The sequence below is a fragment of the Dipteris shenzhenensis genome, chromosome 12 (genome assembly GCF_047967505.1).
Source record: "Dipteris shenzhenensis isolate YYH24624 ecotype China chromosome 12, Dip_SZ_1.0, whole genome shotgun sequence".
NCBI lineage: Eukaryota > Viridiplantae > Streptophyta > Polypodiopsida > Gleicheniales > Dipteridaceae > Dipteris > Dipteris shenzhenensis.
The window spans coordinates 5,066,305-5,080,082 of NC_141607.1; the positions used below are offsets into that span (position 1 = coordinate 5,066,305).

The following is a 13,778-nucleotide window of genomic DNA, read 5'->3' on the forward strand; positions in this document are numbered from 1 at the left end:
AGAAGAGGAGAGATTTAAACTCGTTTGTAAAGGAGAATTGGAGAATCGATCAAATTTGAAAACTAAATTGGGATGCTTTCCTTCCAAATGCGCAGAAAATACCCTTGTGTTGGAATATTTAGAGACGTCTTTTTGTTATTGCTGTGTGACCCAGAGATGAGGTGGAACTATTCTCCTTCATGCTAGTCATTCTAAACCACCCTAGGGAAGAGGAGGCACTTCTTGCCTTGTCCCTGTCGACTCTGCTTTCTAATGTATAACTAAATATTCCCGTACTCAGAAAGTACTTTCAAAAACATGATATTGACTGGTAAAAAATCTTTAGCAGAGAGAGATGAACGGCTTCATATTGATAAAACACATTTCAAGAATAGAGGCTGGGCCACAAGGGATGACAGGGCATTTTAGCCTGTCCTTTAGGCACCACTCATTAAAGACGGACTTTCTTAGCCCTAAAAGATGGCCCTTTGAAATAGCTCAAGAACATTATACAGGACAATGCAGCTTGCTTCACAAAAGGATATGGAATTACAACTATGTCCTCACCATGGAGGGTGGTCATCCTCCACTTTAGCAGGAGGAAGTGGCCTCCAATTGGGCTTTTCATCCCAGTACATATCATAAAAAATGTGGCCACGCTGAAGATTTTGTGCACAGCACCAAATACCAGTGTATCTTTTGACGCGAGTCCTAAACTTTGCTTCTCTTTGCTGTCAATTAAAATTCCAAATAATCCCTTTTGTAAGTATTCGTTTGACTTCATATAAAGCAAAAATAGGTTCCTTCAGCATACAAACATCCTACGAAAATGAAGGTTAGCAAAACTAATAATAAGCAGCAGGTAAGGTCATACCTTATCTGTGAAGCCTTTAAATGCATCAGCCATTGACGAAAATTCCAAGATCTTTATGTCACTATAACTTGAAAGAGCTTCCAAGATCTGGCAAATCAAATCTCACCTTTAGCAATACCCATGGAGTTATGAAAAACCCCTCTTTGTTTAAATGATTCAGGTGAGTTGGTGACAATTTCGTTCAGGTTAAAATCTGCGCTTAACCAAAATCATAACCTCATCCTCTGTACTGTTTTTTGGAAGCCATAATTTTTTAGGTGCTCCATCAACCTTTCCACCACATTCCGCAGAGCCTTTCTTGCACAACTTTGCCTTCAATTTAGAAGTTTTCACCTGAAAAGCACCATGATGGAAGGCTAAGGGTGCTGCAATAGTCACTGTCGCCTGACACTTTTCCACAGTTCACATGAAATTACACATTTCAAATTATCCAAGGGCCATGGAAAAGTATGACATATCATTAACTCATGCAGCTTTTAGCTGCACTATCAAAAGCATCGAAAAAAGTATCAGGACTTTGACTTCGAGAAATGAACTTTTAACCAGATATCAAAGCTAATACAGCCATATCCTTGCACTAACAATCTAAAAGAAAAAACGATGTTGCATAGATGCTCAAAACGATTCTTGTGGCTTGTAAACGAGTCACAAAACCAAGGCCATAAAAGTTCCAATTAACCACTCAGGAGGTGAAGGTACCAAACCAGACTCTATTAGTACGCCACATGCTCTTGCTGCTACTAACATCTGGGCAAATAATTCCCCCAAACTGTCTAGAATGAACTAGAAGACAAGGGAAGTGGCTGGTGCTGTCATTATGGCAGTGTCTGCATGATATTGCAAGAGCCAAAACTGGGCTAAGCAACAAAACATATTTCTTTTTTGTTTTTTTCCCAAAGAGAACTTCTACTAAGTGTGATCAAAATAGAGAACTTAAGGATAAACTCCTTTGCCACAAGGGGCCTGTGGCAAATATGCATGAAGAACAAACCATGGTTCTACTCCCTCATAAAAGATGGCCTCCTGGCCACAGCAGCATGGGAGGAACCCTGAATCCTGCCCAGCTTTGCATTTGAAATTTCTTGATGAAAGAAAATGAAACTAGGATGGCCAATGCACTTAGCAAGCTAAGAAAGGGGAACTAATGATGTCTTACCAAACTAATACCATTCTCCAAAGAAACCATGCAAGACCAAAAGTAATTTCTTCACAAGCAGCCATTTCTTGTGTACGTGTGTGTGCATCCCACTGGTGAATTTGCCTCGATAAATGTTAGCATACTGCTACAGACTTAACTTCCTTTAGCTCATAGGAACTTCAGCTAAAAAATTTATCCAAAATATTAGAAGAAAATATATATGCAAGTCCATATAGATTTCATGTAGGAAATGCATGTGGCGGATTGAGCAGGATCATGTTTTGGTAAAAGTATTCTTGAATGATTCTTTACAATTGGGATGTCATGTCATTGAGCATACCTAATGATCGATAGACTTGGGAAGAACCCTATGTCCATCTCATCTCATTGAATTAGACGTTTGGACATAATTGTTTACTAAAATTCTTGTTGTTTTCAACTCTCTCTCTCTCTATTTCTTCTGTTTACAATGCAAGAATGAAATATTTTGATATTTGTCAACGAATTGAAAGAGTTAGGAAAAGCAACCTAATTCCAAATGATATTTAGATATTTGTCTTCACAGAAATGAAAGAGTTATGAAACAAAACTTAATTCCAATTATATTTTAGGGATTATGGCATGTTGGAGGATTTTTCGACCAACTAGATACCTCAAATGGACGCAATGGGATTGATTACTCATTCTAGCTCAAGCATCCGTTTTATAATGGACCATACAAATGGGCTAGGTGTTAATCTTGAATACCATAGTACTTAAAAGAGACTTTTGACTTTGGATGAAATTATGCTATGTGGAATAGAAGGTCTGTAAAGCACAATTTCCTAGTTCTGTACTTCGATCACGGGAGCAGCACCATGAATCACCTCCCAGCCATATCTCGCTGAGGCTGACAAGCAGACAGAGATCTTCATTCAAAAATCAACGTGAATAATTTTTTTCTCTTCTCTCTCTAGCCTCAACAAGCCCCAATTCCCTAGATAGGTCTAGATGCCACATGTCATCCATATAGGGCCTTCCTAATGCAACATTTCACCCCTCTTGGGATGCATTAAATTCTTTGCCCCTAGGCACAACCTTTGCATTAGGCCCTTGGCCTTAGATCTACCTAGCCTGGTGCTATCAGCCCTCACCTAGGACCTTGATATTAAATCTCTCCCGATCATTTACATGAAGCGCAAACACATATAGATCCTTTAAGGGAAATGTCGACTGATTCTTCCGAGGTCATGCTACCTCGGCTAGAGCGTAACAATCCTTCCCTCTTCAAACATCAGCGTCCTCGATGATAAAATCTAGGAACACTTTCCGCAACTGATATACGGATTCCCAGGTAGCTTCGGATAGAGGCTGACCATGCCATGCAACCAACACCGTGGATATCTTCCAATTTCGTATTTGCATTGTTCCTCGGTCCAGGATTCTTGTTGGTTTGCGCCTTGCAATATCCTCTATCTCCTGAAACAAAACCACACCTTCGATTAGTGAGTCACCTGTATGTAAAAATTTCTTTAAGCGCGAAACATGAAAAACCGGGTGCACCTTACACCCCTGTGGCAATTCTAATTTATAGGCTACACTGCCTATTCTCTTTAGAATTAACCACGGCCCACAGTATCGAGGTGATAACTTAGCACACTCTCCTGAAGTCAACGACTTCGAGTGCGAAGGAACTCTGAGAAAAACTTTTTCTCCTTCCTTAAATACTCTTATAGACCGGTTTTCATCCGCATACACCTTGGCTTTATCCATAGCCTGGCGGATATTAGCTCTCGCAAGTGCTAGCATCTCCCGCATCTGAACTACAAAGTTCGCGGCACTAGGCACTTTCTGAGATACTCCAACTATAGTTGGATTGGCTGGTCTATAACCATAGTTCAGCTCAAACGGACTGAACCCTGTAGAGGAATGTTTTCTATCATTGTAGGCAAACTCCAACAATGGCAACCACTTGTCTCACGTATGTTGCCTCAATGACACATATGCCCTCAGCATATCCTCTAAAGTCTGGTTGACTCTCTCCATCTGACCATCCGTCTCAGGATGATCCCCACTACTCATTCCCAACTCAGTCCTTAGTGTCTCAAATACCGCTGTCCAAAAATGACCGGTAAATCTGACATCTCTGTCTGACACTATGGATCTAGGCAATCCATGCAGGCGAAATATATGTCTAATGAACAAATCCACCACTTGCGGGGCACTAACAGACTCTCTAGTCGGAATGAAGTGAGTCATCTTGGTTAGACGATCAACCACCATAAAGATAGAATCATATCCTCCTTGTGTCGTAGGCAGCCCTACAATAAAGTCCATGGAAATGCTCTCCCACTTACTTAGTGGTATTTCCAAGGGCTGTAAAAGTCCGGGTGGCTTCACCCGCTCGGCCTTGCTTACCTGACACGAGAAACACCGTGTCACATATTCATGAATATGCTTTTTCATCTTTGGCCAAAAGAAATCTTGCTTCACGAGATCATATGTCTTCTCGACCCCTGGATGTCCCGCACACGGGCTATCATGGCACTGTCGAATGACTCTCTGTCTGAGATCATTCTGACTAGGTACTACAACCTTGCCATTTCTAACTAGCATACCATCCCTTATGGTATATCTTGCATAAGTCTGGCCTTTTCTGGATGCCAGGTCATCCTTTTCATTTTCCCTGGGTTTTAACACATGAGCTTTAGGCCATAAGCTCTGGACAAACTCGTCCACCTTTTGAGTTTCTCTTATCTCGGTCATTAGAGCACTCTCTAATACCGTGAAACTCAGGTTGTGCATAATGCGAGACAACACATCAGCAACCTTATTATCTTTTCCTCTTCGGTACCGAATCGTTAGATTAAACTCCTGCATGAGCTTTGCCCACCTAGCTTGGCGGCCCCTCAAGTCAGGCTGTTTACAAAAATGTTTCAGAGTATCATGATCCACATCCACATAAAACTCTAAACCATACAAATAATGCCTCCATGTTTTCAAAGCATGGATAACAGCATACAACTCCAATTCATGAGTTGGCCAATTCCTTTGAGAGGGAGAAAGCTTCTTGCTTTCAAAGGCTACTGGCCTTCCCTCTTGAAGGAGAACTGCTCCTACCGCAATGCCACTTGCATCGGTTTCTGGGAACAACGGTTTCTGGGGATCAACTATTTTTAACACCGGTCCTGTGACCACAGCTTGTTTTATGGTGTTAAAACTTTCTTGTTGATTCTGTCCCCAAATAAAAGGTACTTTATTTGAGGTCAGATCAGTCAATGGCGATACTATTCCGGAATATCCTTTGATATGCCTTCTATAAAACTGGACAAATCCCAAGAATGATCGCAACGCGGTCAGACTCTGAGGGATTGGCCAAGTTAGTATCGCAGCCACTTTCTTCGGATCCATTTCTACCCCCTGTGGAGTAATTATGAATCCTAAATATTCAAGCCTAACCATACACAGTATAGTTTTCTTTTTATTTACATAAAGACTGGCTTTCCTCAAGTACTGAACACTACTCTTAAGTGTTCACGATGCTCAGTAATACTTTTACTGAATATCAGGATATCGTCAATAAAATGTACTACGAACTTTCCGATATACGGACGTAGTAAATCGTTCATAAGCATGACGAAGGTCGCTGGAGCATTGGTAAGTCCGAAGGGCATTACCAAAAACTCATAATGACCAAACCTGCTTCTAAAAGTGGTTTTATGCACATCCTCGGCTCTAATCCGGATTTGATGGTAGCCACACTTAAGATCAATCTTACTGAAAATCACGGCTCCATGTAATGCATCTAGCAAATCATCAATCCGAGCCATCGGATACCTGTGCTTAACAGTGATATTATTCAATGCTCTGTAATCTATACAGAGGCGAAACGTATCATCCTTTTTCTTCTTTAATATCACTGGCGAAGCAAAAGGTGAGAAACTTGGTTGAATCTGCCCCAACTTGAGGTATTCTTCCAGTTGTCTACGCACCTCCGCCTCTTCAGTAAAACTCATTCTATAGGGAGGTCTATTTACAGGCTCTACCCCGGGGATCAGTTCAATCTTATGTTGAACTTTCCGCTCTGCAGTCAACCCATAAGGTAGTTCATCCCTAAAACAGTCAGAGAACTCCTTTGTTATAAGATTAGCCAGCTTGGCCATCTCACCACTTTGCGTAACATCAGTGCTAGCCGAAGAATCATCAACCGGCTCTACCGATGCTGTGCAAAGGAATAAAAACTCTACTTGAGCTTTTTGGATTTCCATCACGGAAACCAACGGTCCTTGAGGTATATCTTTTTCACCTCGTAAGACATAAAGCACATCATTCATCTTGAATTGATATACGTGCTTTTTCTAATCAATGGCTGGATTCTTCTTAGAATGCCACGCCATACCCAGGGCTATATCTGCATGAGCAAGCTTGGTCATTTCAAAATCAAGCTTCTCAGCATAGTCCTGAATCCGAAGCTCCAACTGGGTAACCCTTTGGTCCCATACTTCAGTTGAACTTCCATCTGCCATCCTGACTGTATACGCATAGTCAGACGGGCTTGTCTTTAATTTCAGGCTCTTCACGAGCTTGGAGTTAATCACATTGTGAGTTGACGCCGAGTCAAACAACACAATGACATCATGATTGGCCACTTGCCCTTTCATTTTAATTAACTCCGTATCATTAAAGGCTGTATACCCCGTTGCTGCGGGCTTAGATAGGATGTTATCACGTGCACTCGTCACTAGCTTAGCAACAGACACACATAACAAACAAGGTACTAACCTCTGAGAAGATCCCGCTAGCTGAATCTGCATCTCTTCTGCTCTGGTACTTCCCTGCATCTCCACGTCGCACTCTGAGATCACCATCTCAGCCATCCGACGATCTTTGTTACGTGGACAATCCTTCCACTGATGAGGCTGAAGGCAACCAAAACATAAGCCTTCTCTCCTCGCTTTTTCCCTTTGTTCTGGGTTCAAGGGAGACTTAGACCAAGCTCGGGCTGCCATTGGGGTTACTTTCCTCTTCACTCCAATGGTGGTACTTGGTTTAGGAGTTTCAGCCGGTCTCGCCTGCTTGGCTTGACCACTCGGCTGCGAACCACTCCCTCTACTAGCCCACTTCTTCTTAAACCCAGATTTCTTCGGATACCCATACTGGGTTCCGACCTGTGCAAACCCACTTGGCTTGCTGCCCTTGGCATCCTCGTAGTTCGGGGCTATAGCTGTTGCATCATCTAACGTGTTCGCGTACTTAGCCCGAACTTCCATTTTTATTCGATCATTCAATCCAAATATGAAATCTTTTACTTGGATTGATTGAGGCAGGGGTTCGTCAACCTTCATTACACTCTCTCGAAACTTATCAGTGTATTCTGCCACTGATAAATTTCTCTGACGAAGGTTCCTATATTGATCCCAAGCTCGGGATGCTTTGTCAGGAGGTAAGAAGTGTTTCCTGAACTCTCTTTTAAACCCCTCCCAGGTAGTGGATGCTATCCCATCTTTTTGTTGTTTAATCCACCACCGATCCGCTGCCTCACTAAACATGTGGGTGGCCTAGCAGATCTTTTTGATGTCATTTCTGATTTCACAAATGGCGAACGCCTCGTCCCATTTGTGTAACCAGGTCTCAATGACATCGGAGCTACGGTCGTTCATCCGACCAGAATACTTTTCCGGTCTGTAATTGGCAATATTTGGCACTTTAGCCTTCCTAGGCTCGACCGTATGGACGCTAGACTCCTGTTCCATTGGAGCCTTTCCCTTCTCCTCTCGAGAAGGTCTGGCAGACATACTATGTATCGCTCTCCTAAGTTCGGACTGCCCTGCATTGGCCTGTAATTGCTGCGCTAACAACTGTTGCAAGGCATCCTTAAGCAATGCAATCCTGCCAGATAAAGTGTGAGCTACTGGGCGTGACACCTGCTGGGTCGGCCGGACTCCTGATTCACCAGGGTCCCTCCTAGAAGCTCCTTCTTCTGCTTCCATTCTGTTCAATGGGTGTTTTGGTTTGTTTTGTTTTGATTTGGGTTTTTTTTTTTTTAAATTTAAAAATAAAACACCACTAGCAAACTGTATTTACCAGCTGACACAATCCAGTGTGCTAATAGTCTGACACAATTCCCTATCCTAGGGAATTCCTGCAATCCCACATTCACACTGATCAGGCATTTAACATAGGCATATATCTCAGATGGCGCTTTTCCCTATACTAGGGAAATTTCTGCAAACTGACTCTAACTAAAGCACACATGCATATGCACAGGCATAATCTATCCCTGTTACAACATTAAAGCCTCATGCAGGCTGATCATTCACGAGATCTTGTCTATGAAAATAGAGCATCACCCGACTAAATCAAGGAGAAAAAAAAACAACATGAACTAATGGAGGTTGAAGAGAACTCCCTGGTCATCCACGAACAGCCACGCTCCCTTTTGGTTCCATGCAATTCGAGTCCCCGAAGCCTGCAGCCTCCACGTACTGCCTGCTCGCAAATAATACGACCTTGGTTTCTTTTACTTCTGTCACACCTGCGCTCCAAACCTGCTGTCTACGACAAAACCTTTCACCTAGCTCCACGTAACGATCAACATGCCTCTGCCTACGAACTATTTATGTGACCATGCATGGCTCTGACTGGAGCACGTCGTTCGTCGACCACGCATCGTCCAATCCACATGTCTGTAATTCGTTGAATGAGTCCGTCGCATGGAGGTCACGAGTAGCAGGACCCTCCTGCGCTCTTCATCTACCTCGTTTCGTCAAATTACCTTACGAGAACCCTCCTGCGCTCCAGCAACAACACAGACGCCTGCATATATCCCGCTCCTACGTTCTACGACCCGTTTGCGTAGGCCACCGTTGGACGACTAGCGCACTGCGATGATCAGGCACCGTCACGGGCACACCCCTCTCTAATTTCGTTGTAGTTGCGGGAGCGCCAACAACCCCCCCTTTCCTAGTTCGTGGATGTCACAGATTACCAACCGTTCCACCTAGGCTCCAGGCCTGCTGTCCGTCAGCGCCTTACGGGACCCCCAAGCTCCAACCACGATTCAGAAGCCTCCGTCAACGTCGTCAGGTCGCAACATCACATGGTCAGCCCGTCGATTGGCGCTCAGGTCCTTCGACCATCCCATGTGAAGGTCACCGTTGGGCGACTCGCCACCAACGCTCCACGCCTTTCCACTGCGTTGCAACTCTGCAATGCGTTTGACGAAACGCACGAAGCCATCTCCCTCCACTTCGTAGCCTCGGCTCTGATACCAATTGTAAAGCACAATTTCCTAGTTCTGTACTTCGATCACGGGAGCAGCACCATGAATCACCTCCCAGCCATATCTCGCTGAGGCTGACAAGCAGACAGAGATCTTCATTCAAAAATCAACGTGAATAATTTTCTTCTCTTCTCTCTCTAGCCTCAACAAGCCCCAATTCCCTAGATAGATCTAGATGCCACATGTCATCCATATAGGGCCTTCCTAATGCAACATTTCACCCCTCTCTTGGGATGCATTAAATTCTTTGCCCCTACAACCTTTGCATTAGGCCCTTGGCCTTAGATCTACCTAGTCTGGTGCTATCAGCCCTCACCTAGGACCTTGATATTAAATCCCTCCTGATCATTTACATGAAGCGCAAACACATATATATTACAGAGATAGATCCTTTAAGGGAAATGTCGACTCATTCTTCCGAGGTCATGCTACCTCGGCTAGAGCGTAACAAGGTCAAAGGCGCAACTTGAGATAGAGCAGCCTTCATGCACCCTGGTCCCATAAGTAAATTACTTATTTGGTCAACCAAGGGTTGCCAATAGGTACCCCTAGGGGGTTATGAGGGACAGTAAGGGGGTTATGAGGGCCAGTAAAATGTGAGGCTAGCATGGAAGGCCCCCGGTTTGAAGATAGACTAAGCCACTTAAGTGAAAGGCCAAACAGGGTAAAAAGCATTTATGATAACTATAGCTACATATTAGCATGAGGCGCTTGGGCCATGGGCTTTCTCAGAATGGTACTTGGATTGTAGTAGTTGAGCATAGGCATGGCAAACTAGCAATCTCGTCCAATGTTCCTCTAGAGGAAGGGACATCAATGCCATGGGATGGTAGGCCTGGGCATAATACACTCAGAATGAGGTTGAGGAGCTCTATGTTTGTGTTGGATTAACTGATGTGTAGCCCTCTCGGAATACAGAAACAAACCCCATGAGAAATATCAACCCAATTGAATCTTGCTCAAATCATACACGACATGCTCAACGTTTGCACATGAAAAACAAAACCATCTCATATCTTATGAGGAGGGACAGCTCCACAATGTAGACCACCGACATACTACTGCTCATGCCTCCAGGCGATATTGACTCAGTACAAACTCACCTAAGGACTCTATGACCGTTATGAGCAGCTGCTTTTTGGCACACTACCAGGAGCAACACAACTGAAACGCGAATGGACAGAGAGAAAAGACTCGAAGCTTCGAGTCGGTATATGAAGACCGCCATTAAACCGAAACCGCCTCTGAGAGATTAGCCACGTCGAGCAGCCAATGCACGCGCACCTTGCGCCACAAGCTTCCCATGCACTAGCCAGTACCATTACACCAATCGCCATTCGCACGTGACGTTGAAACAGCGAATACCATTGAGCCTACTAACAAGGTTAACACTCCCACTCATTTACCTTAGAAGAAGAGCTCCCCCATGAGGCATTCTCCAACAACCCAGGATAAACATAACACACGAAACCTTTGCTAAATCTCTCGAACGATTGAGCACTTTAACTCATGCAAATTCAAACAGCTAAAAAGACTCAAAGCTCTCACAGATCTCTCAGGTCGTTGCTTTGCTACTGAATGTTGGATTAATTGATGTGTAGCCCTCTCGGAACACAGGAACAAACTCCACGAAAAATATCAACCCAATCAAATCTTGCATGAAATAAATAGTTGCAGTCCGCTTGCTCTCTCTCTCTCTCTCTCTCTCTCTCTCTCAAATCATACACAACACACGCTCAACGTTTGCAATAGAAGCTCACATGAAAAACAAAACCATCTCATATATTTATCAGGAGGGACAGCTCCACAACATACTGCTCATGCCTACAAACCTTGTCACAGCTTACAAGTGATATTGACTCAGTACAAACTCACCTAAGGACTCTATGACGCTCTTGGACACAATACCAGGAGCAACACAACTGAAACGTGACTCTCATTGAGACAAATGGACAAAGAGAGAAGACTCGAAGCTTTGAGTCAGTACATGAAGACTGCCATGAAATTGAAACCGCCTCTGTGAGATTAGCCTCGTTGAGCAGCCAATGCATGAGCACCTTGTGCCACACGGCTTCCCCTGCACTGGCTAGTACCATTGCACCAATCGCCAATCACACGTGACGTTGAACCAGCCAATACCATTGAGCCTACTAACAAGGCTAAGGCTCCCACTAATTCACCTTAGAACAAGAGCTCCCCCATGGGGCATTCTCCAACAGTTTGGGTGATGAGTTTCATATGATGCTCTTTAGGTATTGAATATCTGTCTTTTACTCGATGGAACTCTAATCATCTAGGTCTAGGATTATGTCCTTGGCAACCATTGGTGTTAACTAGTCATCATGAAGGCAAAAACATGATTTTAGCATCGATTCTCAGCCAAACTATTTTGGGCTACTAGCTAGTTTCCAGCCCTGATTTTTTATGTTCGCAGCCATTTAGACCAGTCTCAAGTTCAGTTCACATGTGTGATAAATGTATTGCCCCTTAATCCATTGGCAGCCTCTAGAAGTTGTGTGAGCATCTTGTTGCAGAAGTTGGCAGCATTTTGCACCTGCTTCAGCCTTGGCACAAGCTTCAAGATCGCGAGTGTGACGTGATACAATAATAAACTCATACATACATATAGACAGACACCCAAACATAGGCCCACACGTTTTCATACCGAGTTTCAGAGGTGAAGGGTAAACTCAGTCGTGAAAAAGGCCAGCACTAAAGGAGAAGGCTAATAAAAAAGTAGTCCACATTCTTTCATTCAAGTTACAACATCTTGTGAAGACTACACAAATTCACTTTAGTCAAGGAGCAATAAGCAAAAAATGCTTAGACAATCTAGCTGACAGGGCAACACACCACTTAAGCCACAACATGGACGAAAACTTCACAAGGTGAAATTTGCATGTCTGAAACTAGAATAGGAACACATAGCCAAATGAATCCGGAACATGCCCAAACTCATCCTCTACAAACAGAACACAATGTGCAGTTTCAATCTCATGACAATCATTCACAAGGTTGAAAACTAGAAACTAGCAAGGGCTAGCTACTATGGCATCCCCAGTGACGTCATCAGTGCCCAACAATGGGTGTAGACCATAGTATACGTACGCTCTCACACATACAGATCCATACACCCAAACATACTTGAGCATCCATTTATACAAAGGTCTTCGTACGAAGTTTCCATCATCACTCTGGAGGTGAAGAGTAGACTCAGCCATGACAAAGGTTAACACTAAAAAATCCGTCCACATTCTCTTCATTCAAGCCACAATTGTTTGTAAAGGCTATACAAATTCATTATAGTCTCTCCTAAACGAGCAATTTTAAGAAAAGAATGCTTAGACAAACTAGCTGATAGGGCAATACACCACTTAAGATAGAAAGAATTTATCACAATAGCTGCAACATGGACGAAAACTTTACGAGGTGAAATTTGCATGTCTGTTAATACAGCTACATGAATCCAGAACATGCCTAAACTCATCCTCTAAAAACACAGCACATAGTGAAGTTTCAGTCTTGTGACTGCCACTCACAAGGTCAGAAACTCCATCAACCGTAGCATGGACTAGCTACTGACATTGACGTCATCACTGCCCAACGGTGGATGTACGCCATAGTATAAACAAATGATCTCACATAAAGCTCCAAATATCCACACATCCATGAGCATCCGTTTAGACAAAGGTCTTCGACCTGACTTTCTATAAGTATTCTGCACGTGAAGGGCAGACTCAGCCGTGACAAAGGCTAGTACTTAAAGAAGAAGGCTAATCAAGAAGTAGCATAAATTCTTGGAAGACCATACAAATTCAAATTAGTGTCTCCCACACTAGCAATTCTAAGCAAGAATGAGCTGATAGGTCAATGCAACACTTTAGATAGAAAGAATTTATCATAATATCAGCAAGCCGCAACATAGGCGAGAGCTTGACAAGGTGAAATTCACATGTTCGCTAATATAGCGAGCATGCATATCTCTAGATGAGGTAAACCCATCCTCTAAAAACACAATACATAGTGCAGTTTCAATCTTGTGATAGTCACTCACAAGGTTGAAAACCATATACTCCATCACGCATTGCAGAGACTATCTACTCTGACATCCCCCAACGTCATTAGCACCCAACCGTGGGAGTAGACCATCATACAAACATACTTTTTTTTTGTGAAACCACTGCTTTTGATTTTTCAGAATAGTCTTTTCTTTAGACTATTCTCATTGTAAAACTTTTCCATCATACAGACATACACTCTCACTCGTATAGATACACAACCCACACATACTTGAGTATCCATTTATACAGAGGTCTTCATACTGAGTGTCTGTTAGCACTCTGGAGGTGAAGGGCAGACTCAGCTATGACAAAGTCTAGCACTAAAGGAGAAACCTAATAAAACATTAGTTCACATCTCTTCATTCAAAATACAACTGCTTGGGAAGACTATATGAATTCATTTCAACCCTTCCCAAACGAGCAATTCTAAGCAAACACTGTTTATAGATCTAACTCATAGGGCTT

The 13,778-nt window shown here is 43.2% G+C and overlaps 1 protein-coding gene across 1 annotated transcript in view; it reads right to left on the reverse strand.

The window, feature by feature from the left end:
- Positions 1-349: 349 nt before the first annotated feature.
- XEG113 (xyloglucanase 113) overlaps positions 350-13,778 on the reverse strand; it is an 85,919-nt gene continuing 72,490 nt past the window's right edge. Inside the window, exons 11-13 of the mRNA XM_087382449.1 lie at positions 1,070-1,186; positions 854-940; positions 350-710 (exon numbers count right to left, since the gene is read on the reverse strand). Of these exons, the coding sequence (XP_087238575.1) occupies positions 543-710; positions 854-940; positions 1,070-1,186 (372 nt within the window). The 3' untranslated portion in view covers positions 350-542. The remainder of the gene's footprint in view (positions 711-853; positions 941-1,069; positions 1,187-13,778) is intronic.